The sequence below is a fragment of the Portunus trituberculatus genome, chromosome 16 (assembly GCF_017591435.1).
Source record: "Portunus trituberculatus isolate SZX2019 chromosome 16, ASM1759143v1, whole genome shotgun sequence".
Lineage (NCBI taxonomy): Eukaryota > Metazoa > Arthropoda > Malacostraca > Decapoda > Portunidae > Portunus > Portunus trituberculatus.
In genome coordinates this window covers 5,003,716-5,031,215 of record NC_059270.1, presented here as the reverse complement: position 1 = coordinate 5,031,215, position 27,500 = coordinate 5,003,716, and the positions used below count along the sequence as shown (strand labels likewise).

Genomic DNA, 27,500 nt, shown 5'->3' with positions numbered 1-27,500 from the left:
GATTGAAGGTCGCTGTTTTTACTTGCGTGACGTTTGGAGTTACAAATATAGGACGAGGAGGAGGAGGAGGAGGAGGATGAAGAAGAGGGGATGGAGGAGGAGGAGGAGGAGGAGGAGGAGGAGGAGGAGGAGGAGGAGGAGGAGGAGGAGGAGGAGGAGGAGAAGAAGAAGAAGAAGAAGAAGAAGAAGAAGAAGAAGAAGAAGAAGAAGAAGAAGAAGAAGAAGAAGAAGAAGAAGAAGAAGAATAGAAGAAAAGGAAAAAGAAGAAGAAAGAACTGAAAAAAGAAGAGGAGAGAAAGCAAGAAAAGAAGAAAAAGAAGAGGAAAAAGCAAAAAAAAGAAGAGAAGAGGAAGAAGAAGAAGAGGAGGAGGAGGAGGAGGAGGAGGAGGAGGAGGAGGAGGAGGAGGAGGAGGAGGAGGAGGAGGAGGAGGAGGAGAAGAAGAGAAGGAGAAGGAGAAGGAGGAAAAGGAAAAGGAGAAAAGGAGGAGGAGAAAAGAAGAAGAAGAAGAAGAAGAAGAAGAAAAGATCATTTCTATATTACAACAGAAGAGACACTGAATATCATTAGTCTATGGATGAGTGTAAACTAGGACACCCATTAATACTTTGAACGGAAACGCAGTACATAAAATAATGAAATTACTAAAAAATCATCAAAAATTTCAATAAAAAATACAATAAGAAAGTCGTAAAGACAAATATTATGGCTCAATTGATTATGTAAATCCTGAAAACAAAAAAAAAATAATAAAAAAATCTCAAATTACCTCAAAATTAATAAAACAGTTTTGGTGGCAAAGAACATTTAAATATGAATATGAAAAAAAAGTCATTATAAGAAGGAAGAGGAGGAGGAACATTTAGAGAAGCGAGATTAAAAAATGGGAGTGAGGCTGAGATAAAATGAAAATTAGATGGATAAGGAATAAAGAGTCAGAACAGAATATGAGCAGGAGCGTCTTGCCATTACAAAAAATAGATAGAGATAGATATTCATTGACCACAACCAAATATTGCGTCTTGCCATTACAGAGATAGATAGATAGATAGATAGATATTCATTAACCATAACCAAATATTGCGTCTTGCCATTACAAAGATAGATAGATGAATAGATAGATATTCATTGACCATAACCAAATATTGCGTCTTGCCATTACAAAGATAGATAGATAGATATTCATTGACCATAACCAAATATTGCGTCTTGCCATTACAGAGATAGATAGATAGATATTCACTGACCACAACCAAAAATATTGCGTCTTGCCATTACAAAAATAGATAAATATATAGATATTTATTGACCACAACAAAAAATATTACGTCTTGCCATTACAGAGATAGATAAGTCGATAGATATTCACTGACCACAACCAAATATTGCGTCTTGCCATTACAAAGATAGATAGATAGATTAATATTTATTGACCAGAACCAAATATTACCAGAAAGACTTGGAAGGTACGGTTCCATCAAAATGTTTTCTATAAGAACTTGTAAATGGCTTAAAACAGAATAAAACTTGAAACACATGCAAGGCTGAAGCAAATCAAGGTATTTCACACATATTGACAGCAGAGTAAGCCGGTGATACTCACACTGCACTACTGAACGTCCAACGGTACACAAGCTAAACAATCAACAATCTCGAGTAAACACCAGCTGTGTGAATAGCGAGACGAACACCACCATTAGGAAACCCAGAGAGAGAGAGAGAGAGAGAGAGAGAGAGAGAGAGAGAGAGAGAGAGAGAGAGTTCAAAGTATGTGTGAATGTCTGGTGAACTCAAGTGACAGTGACAACACAGAACTCTTAAAACTTTAAAACTATCTAACTGTAATGTAATTTGTAATCTATAACTCATAAACATAATTCAAACTATTTTTAATTAGGTTTTATGATAGGATGTACTCAAAATACACCTTTAACCTGAAAAATTACCAAAATAAAATGTAATTAATGTATAAATAAGAGAGAGAGAGAGAGAGAGAGAGAGAGAGAGAGAGAGAGAGAGAGAGAGAGAGAGAGAGAGATTGCAACATATGGAGAGGAAGGGAGCAGAACGTGAAGTGAATTCTAAGAGAATCAGGATTGAGACTTCGGGTGACGGTTTGAGAGAGAGACGGGAGGGGGAGTGAGGAGAGGAGGCTGAAGATGGCAACAATGAAAGAGCGGCCGTGGAGAAAGAGCAGGAGTAGGAGGAGCAGGAGGAGGAGGAGGAGGAGGAGGAGGAGGCGAGGGCGAATGAATGGAAAGTGGGAGAAATAGGAAATAAAATACGAGGCTTTCACTGATGAGGGCCGATCTGATCCACTCCTCCTATGACAACACGCTATTGAATTCCCTGTAATCTTAAATGCGAGGAGGATTCAGTGCTTCGTTTATTATGTGACTTTGTGTTTCCAATCAGTGGGGCTCAGTTTTGGTTTCCGGTCACAAGCGGTTTCAAATTTGGAGACATGACATTTAGACGACTTCAGTTACGGATTACAATGAGACAAGAGGCAGATAGATACACAGAAATAGATAGATAGATAGATAGGGTAGATAGATAGTTATAGCGCAGTAAATGAACAAATAGATAGAAGCAGATTTCAGTGCATTCGTGAAGCTCCAATACGCTTGAAACTGTTACCACATACTCGCAAACAACAATTAGCTTTCGTCTACTTGTTTCACATTATAAAAAAAAAAAAAATTCAAAGCCTTACAAAATCAAGTGACCATCTGCCCACTCACTCTCTCACTCACTCTGCCACTCACACACACTCTCACTCACTCAGTCACTCATTCGACGAAGCCATGATACGATGATAATTATGCCACTGAGGAAAATATTAACTTTGTCGAGGCTGCAATTTTCTCTCTCTCTCTCTCTCTCTCTCTCTCTCTCTCTCTGAATTGTGCAACACTTGAGCGCCGTGTCACTGCTTATCAAAGGTTTCAAGGTAAGCTATTAATGTTTCAAGTGCATTTTTTTATTATTCAAATTATGAAATCACAAGAACATCGATGAAATCCAATTAGTTAACATTGTATGCTTTTAAAACTATTGCATTTGAAAGGAAAAAAAGAACCGTTTAGCAGACTAATGATGGTAGCATAACATATTCAACTTAATTCACTGATCCAAGGCAATTGTAAAGATCAGAGATGGAAGAAATAAAAGTAATTATGACTTTAGCATGTCGATCTCTTCTTTTTTCGTCATTGCATTTTTATAAATCATACTCTCAATAAAAAGAGATTAAAAGAGGAGAAAGGATAAAAGAAAACGATCTCTCTCTCTCTCTCTCTCTCTCTTATTTATACCATGTGGGCTTTTCACGAGAATTTATGGGCTAAAGGGGATACTTTTGTTGGGGTACCTCCTATCTCAAAGCCCACCCGCTAGGAAACCCTTACCCCGAGTGAGGAAGCCCAACCTACACTCGGACCGTGGACAGGATTCGAACCCGTTCGCTTAGAGACTCCTCGGATCCCAAAGCACGCGTGGTTCCCTCTCTCTCTCTCTCTCTGGTATAAATGTTGCATCACCACGTCTTCTCTTTCTACCATAAACATGAATACGTGCATTTACTTTCCTCAGCGGCTTTCCTTGACTTGGCGGTGTTGCTTTTGAGGCGAAAAAAAAATTAAACACTATTCTTTGAGTATCAACTAACTATCATTCGCGTAGCAGTGTGCCTGGACTGTGTGATGCGCCCCGCTGGCAAAGCTTCGCGCAGGGAATAGAAATCCAGAACTATTTGCATCCTCAGCGATATATTTCTGATACCGCATTCTCAAATCCTCGGCGGCTCATTCTCACTACTTTAGCCAGGTTTTGTATAAAGGTACCCAGATTTTCTGATAATTTTTAAGGGTGTTTTCATGATTCTTAGTGAATTAATATTGTGGTAATGGGGACACATATAGTTGTATGGATAGTCGAGGTGTTGAAATGACAGCAGACACTGTTGTTTATAGAGGCTTCAATGTATAAAAGAAAGTGTGACTTCTCTGTAAGGTAGGCAGCCTGTGTCTGACTACCGGCGTGCAGGTGACGCCAACAAAGGATCCCGCAAACAAAGCCATGACATAAAGCGTTTTAAGTGAATAAATACATAAATCATAAATGACATTAAAGACAATAATAATAACAATGATAAAAAATAGAATCACCTCAACATAGTTTTGCGTCATGGGTAAAACAGTTCAGTTAAGTGTCTTTGCTTATTTCCATTAGTTACAGCATGATTTATAGACAATACCTGGTCTTCCATTATTCTAGTAGCATTAACACTTAGCAAAACAAACATGAAAACCCAACTAGTCATCTTTTCTAATCTCAACGATTTTTAACATGACCAAGAGAAAATCAAAACAGTATTCAAGATTTTTTTTTTTCATAATTTCACTGAATCAACATGAGGTCCGTGGCCAAAACACACATGACAAAGCGACTAACTATCTCTATAAGCTCTGAAAACACCATTTCTGAGAGGAATAAGATGAGAGAAATATTCATAAGAACACAACAAATGAACATTGAAAACAATCCTTATAAGAGAGGCTAGCGTTTTACAATAATGTGCCTTAATACGGAGTGTGAAGTAGTATTTACGAAACGAGGATATACCAGGAAGGGGCAGAGGTGTTAAAGGCAAGGATTATAAGACCACGAACCAGAAGCCCTCCTTGTTCTGTTATTTGCTTTCCTTATGAGATTACACGCTTCCAGAGAGAGAGAGAGAGAGAGAGAGAGAGAGAGAGAGAGAGAGAGAGAGAGAGAGAGAGAGAGAGAGAGAGAGAGAGAGAGAGAGAGACGATGGGAATAAAATTTAACGAGTTAATATCAAACAAGAATAGAAGACACACACACTCTCTCTCTCTCTCTCTCTCTCTCTCTCTCTCTCTAGGCAAGGCCATAACTGAGCCCATTTTACATACGTTAAAGGGAATAACTTTTCATAGACGGCATCTCGTGAAAGGAATAGAAAAAAATGTCCCTAGTTTCAATCTTTTATTGTCCCTACCTCTGCCTTGCCGTGTCTCCGTCCTTCTGACTTTGCGAGAGGGAGAGAAAGAACAGGAAGAGTGAGGGAAAGACTGTAGTGAGAAAGAGTGAAGGAGAGAGATCAAACGAGACGTATAAAGCAGAAAAAAAGAAAGGATGAAGTTAGGATGAGAAAAAAGTGAAAAAAAAGAAAGAAATGGAGAAGAGTAGAGGAAGAGAATGAAGTAGGTGAAGGAAAGACTAGAAAAGGAGGGTGTAGTGAAGGAGTGTTGTGTATATAGAGAAGGAAAAAAAAAAGGGAAAAAGGAGAATATGAAGGAGGACGGAAGGAAGGAAAAATGAAGTGCGGATGGCTCTGTTGATGGTGTTGATAGGAGGGTTAAATTACGTTAAGGAAAAAAAAACAGAAGAAGGAACAGGTAAATTGACATATTATCATTATTACTAGAGAGAGAGAGAGAGAGAGAGAGAGAGAGAGAGAGAGAGAGAGAGAGAGAGAGACACAGCATAGCAACTACATCTGAGGCTAGTCTTATCACAGTCTTCATCTCTTATTCCTCCTCGTGTCGGAGAATTATGATTTACACAACATTTTTTTCCATCCCAGAGAGAGAGAGAGAGAGAGAGAGAGAGAGAGAGAGCGCAACCCCAAAAGTGTATTAAAAACTCAAAGACACCACGCATTCACTCAATTCATAGTTATTCGTATTATTATCAAAATACAACACAAACACCATTGCTTTATAAGAGCCCCACACACACACACACACAGACACCAGCAGGAGGAGGACGTGACGCCGCTGTATCATCCTGAGTTTTTGTGGCCTTAATATCTCGGGGCGGTGACAGAAGAGGAAGGGGGAAGGGCCTGGACTGAAGCTGAAAACAAGGAAGTAATAGCTGGATACGAGTGTAGAAACTAGAGAAGAGAGGAAGTTGTGTGGGAGAACTGGAGTTATGAGAGGAAGAAGTGGAGACGAGGAGGAATCAAGTGATTTTTGAGAAGTAAGGAAATGAAACGCTGATGGGGAAGAATGTCAGATGAAGATTTGTTGAGAGGAAGAGATGAGGGGAAGTTACAGTGTGAGATTGCACGAAGAAAGGAAGAACTAAATGCCATTGACTATTAAGGAAGGAAATCAGATTAGACAAAGAGAGAATAACGGATTTTGAAAAGTAATGAAGCATGTTGAGAGGAAGAGCTGAGAAGGAGCTATGGAGTAAGACTGAAAGGAAACAAGGAATTAAATGCACTTCACAAGTAAGAATAGGTGTAAGATGAATGGAAAAAAAATAATGAAGGAAGAAAAAAAGGAGTGTATTCATTAAGACGGAAAGAGGAAAGGTACGAGTAAATGAAAATATTAGAAAAAAAAAAATTGGGAGTGTATTATAAAGAAATTAAGGGAAAATGTAAAACTGGCAATTGTATATGAAAATAACAGGAGAAAATATGATGAAATAGAAATTTGTTGCAGCGAAAAAAAACGGAAAACGGGATAATATTTATTTGAATAAGAGGAAAATGAAACGAAAAAAAGACCATAAATAGCAAAAGAAGTGAATATAGGATTACAATAGAAATATATGGAAAAAAATATATGAAAATGAAAAGAGGAAATAAAAAACAGTGCAGGAGTTAAAATCAATAAATAAAAAAAGTAGAGAAGACAGACTGAAAGGAAAATAAATCAATACAGAAACTAGTCATGAGAAAAGATTGATAGGAAACACCGAGAAAAATAAAAATCAGACAAGTAATGAATAGGAGGAAAAAAAAAAAAAATTGTATTCATAATTACTTTTCTTCTCTCATTAGGATTATTCATCAGTCATGTTAGAGTGAGTGTTTTCTTTCATCCATGACGAGTAACATTCATTAAGGCATTACCTCCATTTTGAATACCCAATATCACTCCCACTAGAGTCTGTCACATGTAAGAGACAAGAGGGGGAAGATTGAAGAATACCGTTTTGAGCAGTAGAGGGAAGGTGGAGGGAATACATAGGAGTGAATCTATTGTAGTTTCCATGTGTTTACTCCTCCACTCTCCGTTTTAGAAGAGGGATGTAGTAACTTGCACATTTTCCATCCTTTTTACTGGTTCCTTTTCCTTTCTTCTGGGAATGTATTTACTATAGTCTCTACTTGGTTCTGTTCCTCTCGATGGCCACTCATTTCTTTTTTATTTAAACTATGTCGGGTTTTCACGGGAGTTTATGGGCTAAAGGGGATACTTTTCTGGGGTACCTCCTATCTCAAAGCCCATCTTCTAGGAAACCATTGCCCCGAGTGAGGAAGCCCGTGGACCGTGGACTGGATTCGAACCCGTGCGCTTGGAAACCCTTCGGACCCCAAAGCACGCATGGTTCCACTGTACCACGGCGGCATTGCATTGTAGGTAAAATACGTTTATTCTTGCCTCTGACCCTCTAGGCATCATGCTATCCTCTATCTTCCCATGAAATAGCGTGGTCTTTACTTGTCTCTCTTCCTCTCTATGGCCACTCATTGTACATAAAATGCGTTTGTTCTTGCCTGGGATCCGTTTGCCATCCCGCCATCCTCAACCTTCCCATCGATCTCGTGAAATGTGTCCGTACAAGCACACCCACTCTTGAAGCTCGAGTTTTGAAGCGTTTCATGTTCTACTTAAGACTGTTTTCAAGGACCACAGATTTTAAGTCAGTTCTTCATCAGTGTTTTTCGCCCATTACTGGTATAGCTCCGTATCTAAATTATCTCCAGAATCACGAAAACGCTCTTGAGAACCACAATAACTTCCACTAGAGGCTGTTAAAAAGTAGACAAGGTAGGCGATGAAAAGTTTGGGAACACGGCCTTTATAACCACACACAAGGCGCAGTTAATGACGATGAGTGAGCGCCAATCAGTGTATGTTTGGCTATTTTCTCAGCCCGAGGCACTAATGAGGGCACGCCAGGCTGGATAGGAGCACGGACTCTCTTTTCTCTGCTCAGCACCATAAGCAAAAATAGAGCGTGAAATAATTAGCGAGCTGTTTTCGAGGTCGTGAATAATTGTGCGCAATCCAAGGGCTTTACTAACGAGCCAATGGGATTACTACATATATAATACGCATATCTTACACACACAAACAAACAAACACACATACACACACACACACAGACACACACACACACACACACACACACACACGAAAAAATAAAAAAAAGTTAAATTCAAGAAAAAAAAAATGAAAATACGAAGAAAGATGGACAGATAGAGAAATGCACACATATAAATAAACATATACTCGTACATAACAAACACAATCTAATATAAAAGTAGTAATAAAAAGTAGGAAAACAGATAAAGAGACAGAGAGAGATACACGGACAGAAAGGCAAAGAACACACGCAGATAGATTAACAAAGAGATGGACGCAAAGAAACACAAACAAACACACTGACAAAACACAAACATAAAACAATCCTGCGTCCTCTTATCTGTCTCTGCGTGTCTACATGCGAGACAAATCACCGTTAAGTAAACACACACACACACACACACACACACACACACACACACACACACACACACACGTCTACACAGAAGCAATAATCCAGCGACATAGATTTGTGTGTGTGTGTGTGTGTGTGTGTGTGAGAGAGAGAGAGAGAGAGAGAGAGAGAGAGAGAGAGAGAGAGAGAGAGAGAGAGAGAGAGAGAGAGAGAGAGAGAGAGAGAAGGAAATGAAGTAAAACAATTCTCGGTCGCTTTAAATATATATCTCTCGGGAGACAAAAGAAGAGAAAATAATCTCTCTCTCTCTCTCTCTCTCTCTCTCTCTCTCTCTCTCTCTCTCTCTCTCTCTCTCTTCTCTCTCTCTTTTCTCTCTCCTTTCTCTTCTTATTCCAATTTTCTACTCCTTTCCCTTCTTATTCCAAATTTCCTTCCTCTTCTTCTTCTTCCTCCTCCTCCTCTCTCCTCCTCCTCCTCCTCCTCCTCTTTCTCGCCATCAGGACATCCCATCATTACAACGACACCACCAGCCTCGGGAATCCCAGGGAGGAGAGGAATGGGAGGAAGGGAAAGAGGAGGGAGGAAAGATGGAAAAAAAGGTAATGAAGAGGACCTACTACAGAGGGAGGGAAGGAGGAGAGAGAGTGGAGAGAAGAAAGGGAGAGGAGGGGTGAAGGGAGAGAGAAGAAGCGGTGAGGGTTGAGAAGGAAAGGGTGAGAGAATAATAATGAAGATAATAATACGAGAGACAGGAATGATGAAGGCAGAGAAGGGAGAAGAGGAGGAGGAGGAGGAGGAGGAGGAGGAGGAGGAGGAGGAGGAGGAGGAGGAGGAGGAGGAGGAGATATGAACAGAACAAAGAGTTATAGAGGGGAAGACAGAACAAGACGCCTAAGATTTTGGTAACGACCAGAATAAACCAGATTGTCAGAGAGAGAGAGAGAGAGAGAGAGAGAGAGAGAGAGAGAGAGAGAGAGAGAGAGAGATTGTCCTATAAAACATGTACGTTTCCTTTTCTTTCCCTCCTCATCTTATCCTCTTTTGTCGTTTTTATTACAACAACAACAACAACAACAGTTACTACTACTACTACTACTACTACTACTACTACTACTACTACTACTGCTACTACTACTACTACTACTACTACTGCTACTACTACTACTACTACTACTACTACTACTACTACTACTACTACTACTACTACTACTACTACTACCACCACAACTAGAACCACCAATACTAAAGAATTGAAAAAAAAACTAAACCATCTTACTGATACCCTGGTCTCCTTATAACTACACCACCACCACCACCACCACCACAACCACCACCGAGCCTTCCGTTCCATCTCCCTCCCTGGCGGCAATGATGGGTGGGGGAGTGAGTGGCCGTCCCTGGCGCCGCACCGAAGTGGACATTTGGCGCCGAAACACACCGCCTCTCCCTCCCGCCACCTCCCTTCCTATATGGTCATTTTTATGGGGGAAACTTTGGTCATCGGTAACTGGAAGATTCGTGGTGGTGGTGATGGTGGTGGTGGTCTTTGTAGTAGTAGTAGTAGTAGTAGTAGTAGTACAGCAGCAACAGTAGCAATAATCCCAGTAGTAACACCAACAGAACCAATAGCAAGTAACATCCACAGAGCCAGCAACACTTTACCAAACACAGCAACACTAAACAAAACAAAGCAATGAACCCAAAATACAAACACGAATCCAGACAAAAACAACAAAAACAACAATTCTAACACAAACACCACCACCACCACCAAAAGCCTCCAGCTAGAGGTTTCATTTCCTTGATGTCTCTGGATTTATTACGCCCATTTATACTGTAACTCTGGCCTTCGTTCACCTCCCCACGTAAAGCAAGACTTCTCGGAGTATTACGCGTACTACAACAACCTACATTTGTCCTGGTGACGCAGCGAACACTGTCTATTAAGGAGTTCTGTCCCACGGCGCTCCATTCCCTTGTGTGGTTGTTGCAGACACGACATATCCCACCCGAGGCCTGTGTGTGTGTGTGTGTGTGTGTGTGTGTGTGTGTGTGTGTGTGTGTGTGTGTGTGTGTGTGTGTGTGTGTGTGCTTGTCATTATTGGATAGTTTCATGCCTAATATAAGGGGAAAAAAGTCTCTACGTACGAAAAAAATGTGTTATATGACAGTATCGTATTTCGTTAAGCCGCTCAAGGCCTTTTAATGGACATGAAATATTAATCATTCAGTTATGTAAACGTTGTATGTGTGTGTGTGTGTGTGTGTGTGTGTGTGTGTGTGTGTGTGTGTGTGTGTGTGTGTGTGTGTGTGTGTGTGTGTGTGTGTGTGTGTGTGTGTGTGTTTAGTTTATGAGGCAAATCAAACTTCTGCCTACCTTCTTCTATTTATTTTCTTTCTTCTTGTTTTATATTTTCTTCCACAATATTTTAATCGATTCTGTTTATTCAAATTTCTCTTATCTACTATGACTGATAATCTTCAAAATGCCCTGCAAATACAATGAAATTATACGCTCAATAATTATCAATCAATTATTTCCCCCATCTATATATCTACCTACCGACCTACTTATGTGTTTATCTATCTTTCTATTCATCTACGAGTATCTATCTATCAGTTTATATCCCAGCGTACTACGTAAGTAGGCACATAAACTAAATAGGATCAGTAGCCAGGATAGAACCATGAATAATGGGTTTAAGCTTGAAAAATTAAGGTTTAGGAAAGAAATTGGAGGGGGGACTGGTTCCCTATACAGAGTAGTTGATGAATGGAACGGACTCAGTAATCATGTCGTCAGTGCTGAGTCAATAGGGAGCTTTACAAGAAGATTAGACAAATTTATGGATGGGGACATGATAGATGGAATGAATTAAGTAGCTTTGCTCATACAAGGACTGCAAAGTGTAGGTCTGACAGCCTCTTGCAGCTTGCCTTATTTCTTTATGTTCTAAACAAGTCGACAAACACAGCACAGGTGAGCCAGTTTCTCCATAAGCACCTGCACTGCGACACCTGCCGACTCATGCAACTCACTTGAACTCACCACCATCTTAAACTAACCCGAACCGACGCGCCTCACTGGGTCACATACCTCACGAGCTGCTGTCCACACACACACACAAACACACCACTGCCACCTCTACTACCAGCCGTTAACGTCAACCGATGAAATCATTCTACTCCCTCCATCACTTCGAGGAGAAAGTTTGCATATAAAGGCAGCGAGAGCCGGCGGGAAACAGGAGTTATGACCACAAGAGGCCATCAAGTAGCATGACTAGCGCAGGAGACGCCGACAAACCCTCCGACCTTCGCTTCTTTTGGTATAATTTCGCTCATTCCTCCCGGTGTGCTGACTCGCTGGAATGCAAACGCTGGAAACTGGAAGGGCTAGCAAGCAGACACTGGATATGAGGAATACTTAGAGTTATTGTAAGTTCTGTGTGGAGGGAATCAAGTTTAATCCAAGTTGCGACGTGATGTGAGGAAATTGCAGGCCCGGACACTGACGAGACGAGGACACGGACAGCGCAGGACACTGAAAGGACGAGTACAAGGACGCTACATGGCAATGACAAGACGAGGACGTGACATGACTGCAAGATACTAATGCTCTCTGTCCCACCGATTGGCATAGACTGTGTGTGTGTGTGTGTGTGTGTGTGTGTGTGTGTGTGTGTGTGTGTGTGTGTGTGTGTGTGTGTGTGTGTGTGTGTGTGTGTGTGTGTGTGTGTGTGTGTGTGTGTGTGTGTGTGTGTGTGTGTGTGTGTGTGTGTGTGTGTGTGTGCAATATTCTGTGGTATCTTCCTATTCTCTCTCCTTTTCATATTCTTTTTTCCTTCTCTTTCAAATAGGTTACGTTTCATCTTGTTCTTCATTTTCTTTTCCTCTTCCTCTTCCTCTTCCTCCTCCTCCTCCTCCTACTCTTCTTCTTCTTCTTCTTCTTCTTCTTCTTCTTCTTCTTCTTCTTCTTCTTCTTCTTCCTCCTCCTCCTCCTCTTTCTCCTCTTCCTCCTATTGTTTTTCCTTCTCCAAATTCTTTCTTCTTTTCCTTTCTCTTCTCTTGTTTGTTTTCCTTCTCCTCCAAATATGTTATGCATTTCTGCAACCTCTTCTTCCTCTTCATCTTCTTTTTTCTTTTTCTTTTTTCTTTTCTTCTTTCCTTCTTCTTCTGTTTCTTCTTCTTCTTCTTCACGCCTTCCTCCTCCTCCTCCTCCTCCTCTTCCTCATTCTTCTTCTACTTCTTCCTCTTTCATTTCTTCGTCTCCTCCTCATCCTTCTTCTTTTATTTTTCTTCCTTTCCTTCTTCCACTTTCTTTTTTCTTCTTTTTCCTTCTTCTTTTAATTTCTTCTCATTCATTCTCCACTGTTTCCTACTTCTCTTCTAGCTGGCCAAGACCGTAGAGTCATGTTCTTTGGGTTCACCTTGTCCTCCTTCTCCTCCTTGTCCCCTCCTCTTCTCTTCTTCCTCTTCCTCTTTCTCCTTCTCCTGATCCTCCTCCTCCGCATCTCAGCAGGGGTCAGCGATATATCAGGTTAATCCTCCCTCTAATCCCAAGGTCCGCGGCACCAATCAGCCTGCCATCAATACGAGTGCCAGCCCTTCCACCGCCTCCTCCAGCAGCTCAGTGCCACTCTGGTCTTCTGCTCCGTATTCTCAAACGGTTTGCTCTCACACCATCACTGCTTTCCAAGGGCTCCAGTTCAAGATACTCGTGTTTTTAAGAGCATTTCGATGGTTCTGGTGATAGACTGGTAAGATTTCTAGCTTATTAAAAGGAGGAACTGTCTTGAAAACTCGGCTAGTTTTCTCTGTGGCTTTGGAAAATTGTCGTATTGAAAAGGGAGGACGTTTTAAATAAAGATTTCTTCTGCATGAAAGAACACAAAGGAAGTACTCAAATGGAGGAACTAGTAAAGAAAGCAGTGAGTTCTTTCTATCCAATGTACTGTTGCTTTAACCTCTCCACTACTGTGACGCATTTTTACCTTGATTTTTGTGTGTGATTAGACGACTTTATTTGTATTAGGAAGCGTCTATGGAGGTCAGAAGATTAATAGCCACAGTCTTCACTATTCTAATCTTCCCAGGTAAGTTTTTGAAGCTGTATAATCGCCAAATAGTAAGCAGAATGAATATGAAAAAGCATTATGGTACTGAAGGGGTCAATGCTCCTCTCTCTCTCTCTCTCTCTCTCTCTCTCTCTCTCTCTCTTCATCTTCTGCTCTCTCTCTCTCAGAGTAACAAACAATTCCTTTATTCATCTTCTGCCTTATTCTGTTATCTAAAGTAATAGAAGGAGGTTAATGGTAATTATTTTGATGATTTGCTTGCCTCCTGGTTAAGAATATAAGATCGATACCAAAAAATATGCAAAGGAAGGATGCGAACGGGGAAAAAGAGAAAGATAAGATAATGATTTTTTTTCCTATATATTCCTACGTAAACTATCAGGAGGGTGTATAGTGTGGGACTTGCCTGGTTGTCCATATCACAGTTTTGATCCCAAGTCAAAGAAACACACAAGAAAGAAACCACGCAATTGTTAGTCTTTCCTGTCTCTTTCTACCTACGAAGTGAGGAAGTAAAGGTGGAGTGCATGGCTTGTGGTGTGTGTGTGTGTGTGTGTGTGTGTGTGTGTGTGTGTGTGTGTGTGTGTGTGTGTGTGTGTGTGTGTGTGTGTGTGTGTGCGCCTCCCGGTCTAAACGTTGCTGTAAATTAGATTCTGTAGCGCTAAAAGGCCAAAGATGAACATGGCATGAACTTACTTGTTATTTTTCATCCTTTTTTTTCTCTTCTCCTCTTCTTCCTCTTCCTCCTTTATTTTATCTTTTCCTACCTACTGTTTCTTTCTTTTCTCATCTTCTTCCTCCTCCTTCAGGCAGTTCGTTCCTTTGATATTTTAAGATTCCTTTTTTCTCTTCCTCTTTCTACTCTTCCTTCTTCACGTTATCTTTTTATTCCTTCGTTTATTCCTTCTCCTTCCTTTTCTTCCTTCTCAATCTCCTCTTCTTCCTCCTTCTCTTCTTCTATGTCATCTTTTTCTGCTGTCTCTTTCTCTCCCTCCCTCTCTTCTCCCTTCTCCTCCTCTTCTGCCTCCTCCTCCTCCTCCTCCTCCTCCTCCTCCTCCTCCTCCTCCTCCTTCTCCTTGTGCTTCTCTCCCATGTCATCTTTTTCCTCCTCTTTCTTTGCCTGTTCGTTCTCCTTCTCATTTTTGACATTTAATTCTCTCTCTCCGTCACTTTTGTCTCACTTCAGAGTAAATAGGACAGGACATTCTCTCTCTCTCTCTCTCTCTCTCTCTCTCTCTCTCTCTCTCTCTCTCTCTCTCTCTCTCTCTCTCTCTCTCTCTCTCTCTCTCTCTCTCTCTCTCTCTCTCTCTCTCTGTCATGTGTGTGTGTTTGTGTGTGTCCTGTGTGTGTGTGTGTGTGTGTGTGTGTGTGTGTGTGTGTGTGTGTGTGTGTGTGTGTGTGTGTGTGTGTGTGTGTGTGTGTGTGTGTGTGTGTGTGTGTGTGTGTGTGTGTGTGTGTGTGTGTGTGTGTGTGTGTGTGTGTGTGTGTGTGTGTGTGTGTGTGTGTGTGTGTGTGTGTGTGTGTGTGTGTGTGTGGACCCAAGAGTAATAACATTCTGTTCTAAATTATGTTGTGAAGAGAGAGAGAGAGAGAGAGAGAGAGAGAGAGAGAGAGAGAGAGAGAGAGAGAGAGAATATGCATGTCAAAGCACCCAACATGAATGAATACAACACACCAACACTGTCCCCCATCCCTCTCCCTCTCTCTCTCTCTCTCTCTCTCTCTCTCTCTCTCTCTCTCTCTCTCTCTCTCTCTAAGCCTTTGACCCCAGAACATCCCACGAGAAACGTACAAAAGCCCAGGACATAAAAGTCACACGGCAATAATATTTTACCTTCCACATCAGTAATTGAGGGCAGGAGACACAAAATTCATTCTTTATAATGGCTATACGGCTCACCTCCACGCGCCTCTATGCCTTTAGGAACCCACACACACACAGACACACACACTGGGAGACAGATAGATAGACAGATAAATAGATCGTTTCATACGTATATACTTTTTATGTACGAGAGGAGGACTGGCCAAGGACAAAAAGAATATAAAGAAAAAAAAATGCCCAGTCAGTCATTAGCCTCATTACAGGGACGATCAAATTAGTCAAAGAATAAGGACAGTTGTCTTGAAACCTCCTTCTTGAACGAAGTCAAGTTAAAGGAAGTTGGAAATACAGAAACAGGTAGGAGTTCCAGACTTTACATACATACATACATACAGGAGTTCCAGAGTTCACATATATACATACATACATACATACGTACATAAAGAAAACAGAGACCGATATGTACGTATGAATGAACAGACTGAGAGATTAAGTGAGAGATAGAAAGATAGATTGACAGATATAAAATAAAAGCTTAACCTCTTTAGTACAGTGACACGTTTTCATATTTATTCTTCTTACTATATAGTGATTTTATACAGATTCAGAAACTTATGTGGGGATTAAAATAGAAAAGCACGACTATTCATCTTCTGATCTCCATAGAGCCTTCCTAATGTAAATAAAATAGTGTAATCGCATATAAAACTCATGGTAAATATGTGTTCTAGTACTGAAGAAGTTAATAAATATGAATAAATAGATGGAAAGGTAGATAGACAAAGAGATATATAGACATTTAGACAGATAGATTGACACATAGAGCGAGAGAAAGACGGATATGGAAGTACGCAGGTTGATATTCCACCGACCACATTTGGCGCCGAAAACATTACAGAATTAAAAGAGCGAATGAATAAATGAATAAATGAATAAAGCACACGATTTTCAAGCACGGGAAGCGAAGAGAAATTAACTGTATATCAAAAATGTTACTTTCAATCGCTGGAAAAGGACTCTCTCACACACACACACACACACACACACACACACACACACACACACACACACTTTAATGCCTTCTTTCCCGCATTTTTGTGATGCAATAAAAATTCTAAGGGTTCACAGTTATGGTTTAATTTTCTTTTTTAATTATTCTTTTGCAGGAAACCATTTAAGTCCCCTTCTCTCTCTCTCTCTCTCTCTCTCTCTCTCTCTCTCTCTCTCTCTCTCTCTCTGCGTCAGCTACCACTTATTAATATACTTCAGGTCCGTAATAAAGCATCGTCTCAACGGATCTTAGTTACATTTGTTACATATTTTTTTATGACATGTATATTACGAGAGCCAATAGATGTATCAGCATCTCTCTCTCTCTCTCTCTCTCTCTCTCTCTCTCTCTCTCTCTCTCTCTCTCTCTCTCTCTCTCTCTCTCTCTCTCTAAAACAATAAAGGACTAAGGATACTGCCCCCTCTTTCTTTTTTTTTCCTCCGCCAAAATCATATAGAATTTACCTTAACTTTCCTCATAACTGACTGACGCTGGTTGGCATTTCTTACCTTGCTTGTCCTTTTCTCTCTCCCTCTCCTCCTCCTCCTCCTACTACTACTCACTTCCCCGTTCTCCACCTTGTCCGCCTGTCTCCTCTTCCTCTCCTTTCTTTTACCTGGTACACTGCAGTTTAATTTTTCTTGACGTGAAGGCTTTTTACTTTCCATCTTGACAAAATACCTTGGCGGAGCATTTTCTGACCCTATTTCCAGGAGCGGCCACCCAAAGCAACCATGATTGATCTTTTTTATTCCCCCCTCCCGGCAGCACTCGCCCTCTCACATCAAAGGCACCCTGGGAGAACTTCTACCGACACCGCAGCCACAGGAACGAAGGGGAAATTTGCACAGAGAACGCAAATTTCCTTCCCTACTATGACTTGAATGGGTTATTGTATTTAAAATCAATGTTGTAAATAAAACTGTAAAAGAGATACAATTTTGCTTTCCTCCCTGTGACTTAGTTTGCTTATTATGATTTCGTGATTAGAGTTATTAAGACATGAAATATAAACGTAAACGATGCAGATTTCTTTCCTTCCTGTTAAATGAAGTGGTTGTTGTGTGTTAGATTAAGATTATTTAGTCGTCTTTTTATGTAACAAAGGCACAATGGTAAACAAATACTAGGGATATTAATTTCATTGCTCCCTATAACTTGAACTGGTTACCTTTTGATGTATCATGAAAAAAAAAACAGAGCAAATGTACACAAGAAACGCAAATTTCCACTTTAATTTTCTTTTATTCTAACTTAAATATATTTTTCTTAATTTTTTATAATAATATGCAATATTTCACAGCAATTAAAGGAATGTTTGTTGTCTTTATCAGCATATATAAGAAAAAAAGGGGTAAAAGATATTGATTTTACAATATCGAGCCAGTGCAATCCCTGGAGGTGGATTTAGAGCAAGAAAGAAACGTATCTGCATGGCTGGTAATCAAGAAAAGTGTGCCTTACAGCAGTGAAAGGCTCAAGGCATTTTTCACTTGGACTGAGAAAGCACAAGGAAGCTAAGAGGCTCTCTTTCCTTCAAGTCGAACCAGATATTTATTTCAGACTAAAATTATTGAAGCACTTAAACGGATATAAAAAATACAAAAGCAATTATCAAGCACAAGGGACACAAATAACAAACCCTTGCTTTGACATGAACGAACTATTCCACTTTAAAATATAATGATCAATACAAATTTACATTCAGAAAAGAACCCCTGAAATCTAATCTGTTTTTGTAGAGCTTTATGAAACACCATAGTCTGTGTATATCAAAGTATATGGATTCTGACAAAAACAAAAATACAAAAATTCCTTGAGATTTACCACTTTGCCGAGGTATATCAAGCACCGTGTTTAGTATTACCGACTGTTGTAGTAGCTGTAGTTTTCTCCAGGTGAGGACACGCGAGCTTGGTAACAGTCACTACAGAGATGCTGCGACTCTCTTAGCTTTTACGTACCCACGTCTCGTACAACTTGTAGCAATTTTGTATTCCTGCTGAGTGCCGACACCCTCACCTCATCCTGGATCATAGGTTCAAATAATCCAGCATCCTACAAATAAACAGGTTCTTACAGGAGTACAAAGTTAATTACACGTATATTTTAAACGAAAATGAGATGCCTGGCCAATTCAACGAGTGAGAACAACGTGGCAGTGACGGAGTTAACATGTTTATGAGTTCTCAGGTGGCGGAACTAACCCGATCAAAAGCACAGAGAGATTCCAAACTTGACTCGATCCCACCATTAGTAAGTCATGGTGAAATTAATAAGATACAATTGTGCCGGATGAGTAACTAGGCGGTGTACAATTCCTTGACGACAAAACACTATCATTCTTGACGCAATAAAACCATGCAATCTTCCTTGTGGTCCGACGATTATAAGCCATGAAAAGTTATTAGCGAAAAATCAAGGATATACATACGTAAAGGCAAGGTCACGTGTGTGTGTGTGTGTGTGTGTGTGTGTGTGTTTGAGCAGGAGAGTGTGTGGCAGTTTCCATAAAGGTTTAATTTCAGGTAAAAATCTTTGAAATTATTTAGGTAGGAGTGTGGAGAAGATGGTAAAATACTGAGAGAGAGAGAGAGAGAGAGAGAGAGAGAGAGAGAGAGAGAGAGAGAGAGAGAGAGAGAGAGAGAGAGAGAGAGAGAGAGAGAGAGAGAGAGAGAGAGAGAGAGAGAGAGAGAGAGAGAGAGAGAGAGAGAGAGAGAGAGAGAGAGAGAGAGAGAGAGAGAGAATATAAGATGACGTTTAGTTAAGATGTAAAGGAAAAACTACAACACAACGAGGGAAAAAAGAATGAAAAGAGAAAAATATGAGGCAATATTAAGAGGAAAATATACAAAATGGGGAAGGAAATTTCTTGACTTGGCGATAACAAACATGACATCACCACCACCACCACCACCACCACCACCACCACCACCACCACCACCACTATCACTGTCATCTATTATCACCATGAACACTACCAATATCACCACTACTTCAATCAACTCCACAACACCACCATCACTACATTATCACCACAACCATCATCACCACCACAATCAAAACACTACAATCACCAACCATATCAAGTCTTCATACATCACCACCACCACCACCCTCACCACATCATCACATCAACTACCTCAACAAGTAAAGAGTTTCAAATAATTCATCCCACAGCGAAGTTCTCACAGTAACCAGTCCGCAACAGCACACACTCCTTACAGCACACACTCACACAGCCCTCCACGGCACCAAGCACTGTGGGGACGCCTGCCGACCTCAGACGCCAGCTATATGAGGGAAAAACACAATCTTTTTGCATAAATTGGAGCATATTCTTCTTTTTAGTGGTGATATTGAGGCCATAAGTCTGGAGGCCGCCTGCACGAGGAGGAGGAGGAGGAGGAGGAGGAGGAGGAGGAGGAGGAGGAGACGAGGGAAGAGGAAAGAAGAAGAAGAAGAAGAAGAAGAAGAAGAAGAAGAAGAAGAAGAAGAAGAAGAAGAAGAAGAAGAGGAGGAGGAGGAGGAGGAGGAGGAGGAGGAGGAAGAGGAGAAGGAGGAGAAGGAGGAGGAGGAAGGGGAGGAGGAGAATGAGAAAATTAGGGTATATCACTTGTGTCATATGATTGTTGAAATGATATTTTATTTGCTCTCTCTCTCTCTCTCTCTCTCTCTCTCTCTCTCTCTCTCTCTCTCTCTCTCTCTCTCTCTCTCTCACAAACACACCACGTTAAATTTCTTAGACACGCCAGTAAGCACTCAACACCTCTGGAAAACCACTGGCCAGCCGCGGAAAGGGAGTAAGTGTACAAAGGAATAGAAATGCAGTCCAAACAGCAACAGACACTGAGGTTCTTACAAGGCTCTTTGGGTTTCTATTACATTTCAACAATTAGAAAGACACGTTAGCACAGAAGGCTCCTCCACACTAACAAAATTGCACCATGTTGTATAGACGAAAGGGAATAAAAAAAGCATGAAGTTTGAGAGGAAAATACGAAAAATTGTAGACCTCTATTCCATCTAATCTACAAAGACACGTTAGCACGGAAAAAGGCTCCTCCACACCAACAAAACTCCACAATGTTGTATAGACGAAAAAGAAAATGAGAAAAAAAACATGAATTTTGATAGGAATGTAAGAAAGAGAAAACGTAGACTTGTATTACATCTGATCTACACACATTTTTATTATTTGTGTCACCTGATGAGCCGTTTGCTCTATCTTATATTTGATTGTATTGGCTATGATGGCGATAGTGGTAGTGTAAGGCCTCCATTCCTCATACCATTACTGTGACGGGGTTAGCAGTAAGTTGGTGGGAAACCTAAGTATCACCATGGTCTCTTTAAATCTCTCCTGTTTCACGACGCGCTTCCATATTCATTCTACTTATTATTTGGTGATTTTATACAGCTTCAGAGATATATGTGGGGGATTAACATAATCATCCAATTTGAAGATTTACTATTAATTGGTTCTCTCTGTTTGCAATCTGTCAATCAATCCTCAATCTGTGCGGCGAGGTTACCTGATAAGCTGTGAACTTTTCTTTATGCATGAGCCACTTATGAGGAACATTATCAAATGCTTTCTGAAAATTAAAATAAACTACATTTAGTGCCATGGTATTACTGTACATATCACACACGTCGTGGAAGCAATCAAGTGAATTCGTTACACAGAAGGGTTTATTTTGCAATCCAGGAATTCTATAGTCTTATCCCTTATTTGTTTTATTCTTATAAGTTTTCCCGCTACAGATATGAGGCTTATGGAACGGTAATCTTGAAGTTGAGATTTATATATTTTGTTTTTAAAGATGGATGTAACATTTGTAAGTTTCCATTCATAAGGAACTTGTGTGTTTAATGACTTGTTAGATAATAAGGATAGAGGTTTGACAAGCACATTCTTAGCAAATATTCAAGAGGCAATTTCATGTGGTCCTGATGCTTTGTTTCCTTCCGTTTTTAAGGATCGCAAGTAAAATTATTCTCCACGTCTTCAAAAAAGTAATTGTTCATATAGGATTAGAGTGGGTGGTGGATATTCAGAATATTTCTCTTATGTGGATATGCCGTTGCGATTCTTTACTATTGGGATTTTGTCATCAGTAACTTTACCAGTTTTTAAGGCAGCAGTTTCCTCTACACTTTAAAATTTGTTCCTTATACGTCATGCATTTAAGTGATAAAATTTGATAGCTGGACAAACGGGAAGGCGGATTTTGGTTCTGCGTTTTTAAGGAGTTGAAGACATTTTTCCTCGAGTCACGATTTTTTTCTTTTTTTTTTTTTGTGTGTGTGTGGAGTTGGCAGATACCGAGGAAGAGACATCCGAGCCTTGCGGAAGAAAAGATAGGAGATGAAGGAGGAGGAAGAGGAATGGTGGTGAAATGGGAAATGAAAATATTTAGGAGATATAAGCGTAAAAGTTTATTCGGTGTGTGTGTGTATGTGTGTGTGTGTGTGTGTGTGTGTGTGTGTGTGTGTGTGTGTGTGTGTGTGTGTGTGTGTGTGTGTGTGTGTGTGTGTGTGAGTGTGAGTGTAAGTGTGTATAACAACTTTTGGCAAAACGGTAGCAACAGTTCACAAACAAAAAATAAACTAATAAATGATTAATGAAAAAGAGAAGAAAATATAATACAAGATGTCACGAAACTGTAAAAGACATTTGCACAAAACACAAGCTAAACCCAATGCTTCTGAACCAATGAACGAACTCTCACATATGCATTCTTCTGATAACCTCTGCTTCGATGCGTTAATAGATAGATATGAACGACACAAAAAAATAAAGATAAATGGAAATGACACAACGGACGATAAGGAGGCAAGAGGAATGTAAAAGAAAGAAGATAAGTGAACGTGCGAAGAGAGAACAAGGTTTGATGGCTGAAAAAGCAATGGGGAAGGAAAGAAGAAAGGCTGTTGAAAGCACCATTAGAGAAACTCAGAATTAAGTCACGTTGGATTACGTAAAATCATGTTTAGAAGCACAAAGAGATACACTGACATTAGGAGAAGAAAGATTTGGTATAGTGGAAGAGCAAGCAACATGGAAACGACAAAGGAAAGGCGCTGAAAAAGACACTAATGAAAGATAGGTAAGATTAGGTCAAATTGGATTTAAGGCTATGTTGAAGGACCGACTGAAAAGACCAACAAGGGAAGATAGACAGTGAGGCTTGTGGTCAATCTCGAGGCAGTAATTCAAGTCGTCGTTTTACCGTCTAAATTAAATCGCCCTGGACTGGGACTGACAGGCAGGGGACGGGATGGAATGTAGGGAAGAAACGTTGAGTGAGAAGGAAGAGGAGGAAGAGGAAAAAAAGAGAAGGAGTATGACAGATGAGAAGACAGTCGGGCCCTGAAGAAATTGGCAATACACTGGAAGAAAATAAAAGAAGAAGATGAAAAAGGACATTCCTGAAGACACAATTTTGAGCTAGACATGAAATTAGAGATGACATGGAAATAAAAACAAGATGAGTAGCGAAGAGAGGAAGGGAAAGAAGGGGAAGGGAGAGAAGGAAGCAAAATAAGAGAATAGAGTAAAAAGAACATAAAGGAAAAAGGGAGAAAAAAAGAGAAAAAAAATGGGAAAAAAAGCTACCTGAACGTGTAATGAGGGCAAGGAGGGAGTTGGTCGTGGGAGGAAAATATTTATAAATGGTTAGAGGAAAAGTTTGACGCGAGGGAAAATAGAGCAATTTGTGGAGGAGAACGCGAAAAGAAAATTCAAAGCAAAAAAAAAAATATATATATATAAAGGTTGAGAGAAATCATGCGTTGAGGAAATGTAAATGTAAATGAGAGAGAGAGAGAGAGAGAGAGAGAGAGAGAGAGAGAGAGAGAGAGAGAGAGAGAGAGAGAGAGAGAGAGAGAGAGAGAGAGAGAGAGAGAGAGAGAAAACCAAAAGTAAATGATCAAGAATATGAGAAGAAAGGAAAGGGAAGAAAGAGAGAGGAGAGAGAAAGAAAAACTATAAAGATGAAAATGCAAAAATTCAGACAAATGGAAAAGAAAAAAAAAAAAAAAAAAAAATCGAGAGATAGAATGAAATAGAGAACAGAGAGAGAGAGAGAGAGAGAGAGAGAGAGAGAGAGAGAGAGAGAGAGAGAGAGAGAGAGAGAGAGAGAGAGAGAGAGAGAGAGAGAGAGAGAGAGAGAGAGAATCTACATACATTTACATGGAAATCGGCCTGCCTTTCCAGATCCCTTTAACCCTTATAAGGTTCTCGACGGCTGTTTTTCCAGTGACCAGAGACAACCACCGACCTGTCAACCCCCTTTCCTCCATCCTCCATCCCTGTCTCCCTCCCTCCGTCCCTCCCTCCAGTCCTCCCTCCCTCCAACCTACCCCTTTACCTCTTCACCTGTTCCTTCCCCTACATCTGTCACTCCCTCTTCCAATCATTGCGTTTTCTAACTTATTTAAGTCTTGTTCAACCATTACAAACAGTTGATTCCAAGTGAGTAATCTTCCCTTTCTTTATCTCCATCTTTGTTTCTATCCTAATCTTTCTTTTTTTTCAGTTTTTTTTTTCAATCTATTTTCTTCTGTTCTCATCCCTCTCCCCTTCGCCTGCCACTCGCTCTCCCCTCTCTTTCATCTACCATCCCTCTCTTCTCTTCCCTTCACTTTGTTGGTCTCCCTCCCCGAGTCTTCCCTTCCCTTCACCTGCATTGCCCCAGTACAGGTGAGAGTGACTGATGCACGAGGCAACGGGGACTACCTGGCCTATATGTCATTGTATTGTCACAGCTTTGGTCTATTATTGCTGTTATTATTATTGTTTTTATTATTTTTATTAGTGTTTTTCCTTTTTTGTGAGTTTTGTTAGATTTTTCACACTGGTATATTTGTTTGTCTGTTCTCTTTTATTTTTTTTTCTTCGTCTTCTTCTTCTCTCTTTTATTGCTGCTCTTGTTTCTTTTCCTCTTGTTATCACTATTTTGCTTTCATCCCTTGAGTTTCGTCACATTATTATTATTATTATTATTATTGTTGTTGTTGTTGTTGTTGTTGTTGTTGTTGTTGTTGTTGTTGTTGTTACTGCTGTTATTATTATTACTGTTACTATCACTATCATTATTATTATTATTATCATTATTATTATTATTACTATAGTACCGTTTATCTATTAATTCTCTACACATTTATTAACTCTCTTCTCTGGTCACTCTTACATTCACAACACTCAGAATGAACCACTTTCCCTGGACGAGACAAAATAGAAAATATGATGTTTACTTTGTCACTGTTATTTAATAATAAAAACATCTCTAATTAAGATACTGCAGCAAAATAGCATTGAATATCTTCCTTATAGATTTAACAAAGTTCATTCTCTTCTGGTCATCTTTCGTTCTGTTATAATCAATTTCCAGTTAAGGTTTGATAATTTTTTTTTCATTTATACCATGTGGGCTTTTCACGGGAATTCATGAGCTAAAGGAGATACTTTTTGGGGTACCTCCTATCTCAAAGCCCATCCGCTAGGAAACCGTTGCCCCGAGTGAGGAAGCCCAACCTACACTCGGACCTTGGACAGGATTCGAACCCGTGCGCTTGTCATAAAACTTAAACCCGTTACAAATTCTCGCACTGTTTTCCTTCTATTCCTCTTGGTATTTCTGCGTTCATTCAGTCTCTCTGGAAAGGATAAACTGGCACTGCTCACCCAGGAAATTAATCACAGCTGACGATGTATTACCCTCTCCTGCATTCTCAAAGGACAATCTACTGAAAACATATTTACACTATTTTGATTGTTCTGTCTTAATTTCTTGTGTGTGAGTGTTTATAAGATGATTAATAAAAGTTAAATAATACCGAACTGTATACATTTTGGCATCAATATATAACTCACACACTAGTTATGATATCTCAAAGCAAAAACATTAACTAAACAAAACATTTTTTCTACAATATTTATTCGACATTTTCGTAGCAGGTAGTTGATAGTTTTTTCCTCTAACCTACATGCCTTTGGTCAGTCTCTTTGACACATGAAAAACTAATTACACTGACCGATTCCAAAACAAAATGCAAGTTGAAATCAATTTATATTCAAAACTCATCGTGTGATAGCATTCATAGATCATACATTCTCTCTCTCTCTCTCTCTCTCTCTCTCTCTCTCTCTCTCTCTCTCTCTCTCTCTCTCTCTCTCTCTCTCTCTCTCTCCACTCGTACCTTAATGGAAAAATCCCTGCAGATTGTGTGTGTGCCTTTGTGAGAGGCAGCGATGATGGAGTTCACGCCAGCTTGCATTTTTCCATCTGTAAAACCTCTGGAATTAATCTGGCGAGGAGCATTTTACAAGGGATTGCCTCAGTGCTGTCTCTGTCTTTGCTTACGATACTCCACTTTGCTGCTGGCTTACGTGACAGTACATTTGGAGATTAATCTAACCTAACTCAACCTTTGAATAATCTCAAATTTCGAAATACAGCGAGATAGAGAGACAGAGACCCTAACAAACCAATCCATCCTTCCCTCCTCTTTCTCCCACCCACTCATTCACAAAGGAAAGAAAAACAAGGAAAGAACACTTCAGAAACCGACACAACGTAAGAGTGTAAAGAAGAAAAGTTGAAGTGAGATAAACGACACACATTTTTCCCCTTGGTGTCCCTCCGTCGCCCCTTTTTTTAAACAGGAGAGACAAGGACACGCAGGAAGGAGAGAAAGTGGAGGCGGAAGAAAACTTGGCGAGGGAGCGAGGCGAGGAATTTCAGAGTTGTAAGAGCAAACTTTCTTCGGTTATCAGAGAGAGAGAGAGAGAGAGAGAGAGAGAGAGAGAGAGAGAGAGAGAGAGAGAGAATGCCAATACTACTGAAATATGTGAGGACAATAATAAACTCTCTCTCTCTCTCTCTCTCTCTCTCTCTCTCTCTCTCTCTCTCTCTCTCCACAGATGGCACGTGTTTTGAACAGCACACTAACACACTCACACTAAAACCACCACATTCTTGAGGACTGGCCGAGGGATACGCTACGTGATACCTGGAATCTTTTGTTTTGTCGAGGGACACGAAAGTTGGCTGTACTTTGTGTCGGGGGATAGATAAGTTAAGTTGTAGTATTTCTCGTGTTGGGATACATAGGAGTGTGTAGCATTACCAGTTGAGCTGAGAAACACAAAGGTAGGCAGACAGGAACGTGGAAGTCTGTGTGATGGGGTCAAGGGATGTCTTGGGATGCTGGAGTATTTGTAAAGTTGAAGGACAAGTGTGTGCTAACGCCTTCAGTACTGGGACGCATTTCTATCATGAATTTTGGGTATGATTAGACGATTATATTGACATTAGGAAGGATCTATGGAGGTCAGAAGTTTAATGACCAGATTCTTCTCTATTTTAAACTCCCACATAAGTTTCTGAAGCTATGTAAAATCACCAAATAGTAAGTAGAATGAATATGGAAACGTGTCTTGGTACTGAAGGGGTTAATGCTTATTTGGATGAGATACGCAAAGGTAATAGTACTACATGTCGAGGTGATATAGGTATATGAGTAAATATATATAACGAGAGGTACCCACTGGACCAAGGAATGTACAAGCGTTATTCTGCCGGAGCGAGGAACACAAGGGCGTGCAGTACTCACCTCGTAGAAGTAGTAGGAATCGCCGGGCACGTTGGAAGTGTTGGTGGGCGCCGTGTAGTTCCCACAGGGCACAGAGCAATTTAACTCCAGTAGGGCTTCTCCCCCGTCCTCCTCCAGCATGGGGCCTCCTCCCTCCACCAGAACCCCAGTATCGTCAGGGACCGTCCCACCGCCACCCATTGGCCCCTGAGTGGTGGCCTCCGGCAGGGCGGTGGTGGGGACGCCCGTGACCTGACCCGACATGGCTGGGGGTGCGGCGAGTCAGATGTCACCAACAGTGTCCATTTTCAAGGGGGAGATATAGGTGGTAAGAGGGAGGGGGAGGGAGGGGCGCAGGCTCCCTCCCTCACGCCCCGTCTGCCTGGAGGACTCTGGTTAGCCCTGCGTACCCTGGGTGGTCGCGGTGCCCAGCGGGACGCCTCACGTGCCGGGCAG

At 40.6% G+C, this 27,500-nt stretch overlaps 1 protein-coding gene across 9 annotated transcripts in view; it reads right to left on the bottom strand.

Annotated features, from left to right (window-relative positions):
- The window catches only part of LOC123504515 (cardioacceleratory peptide receptor-like), a 281,235-nt gene that overhangs the window by 133,164 nt on the left and 120,571 nt on the right, over window positions 1-27,500 (bottom strand). For all 9 annotated transcript variants that reach the window (XM_045255089.1, XM_045255088.1, XM_045255087.1 and 6 more), the window contains one exon: window positions 27,066-27,500. This exon is cut by the window's right edge and continues 5 nt beyond it. In XM_045255089.1, coding sequence (XP_045111024.1) covers window positions 27,066-27,308 — 243 coding nt within the window. In that variant the 5' untranslated portion in view covers window positions 27,309-27,500. The remainder of the gene's footprint in view (window positions 1-27,065) is intronic.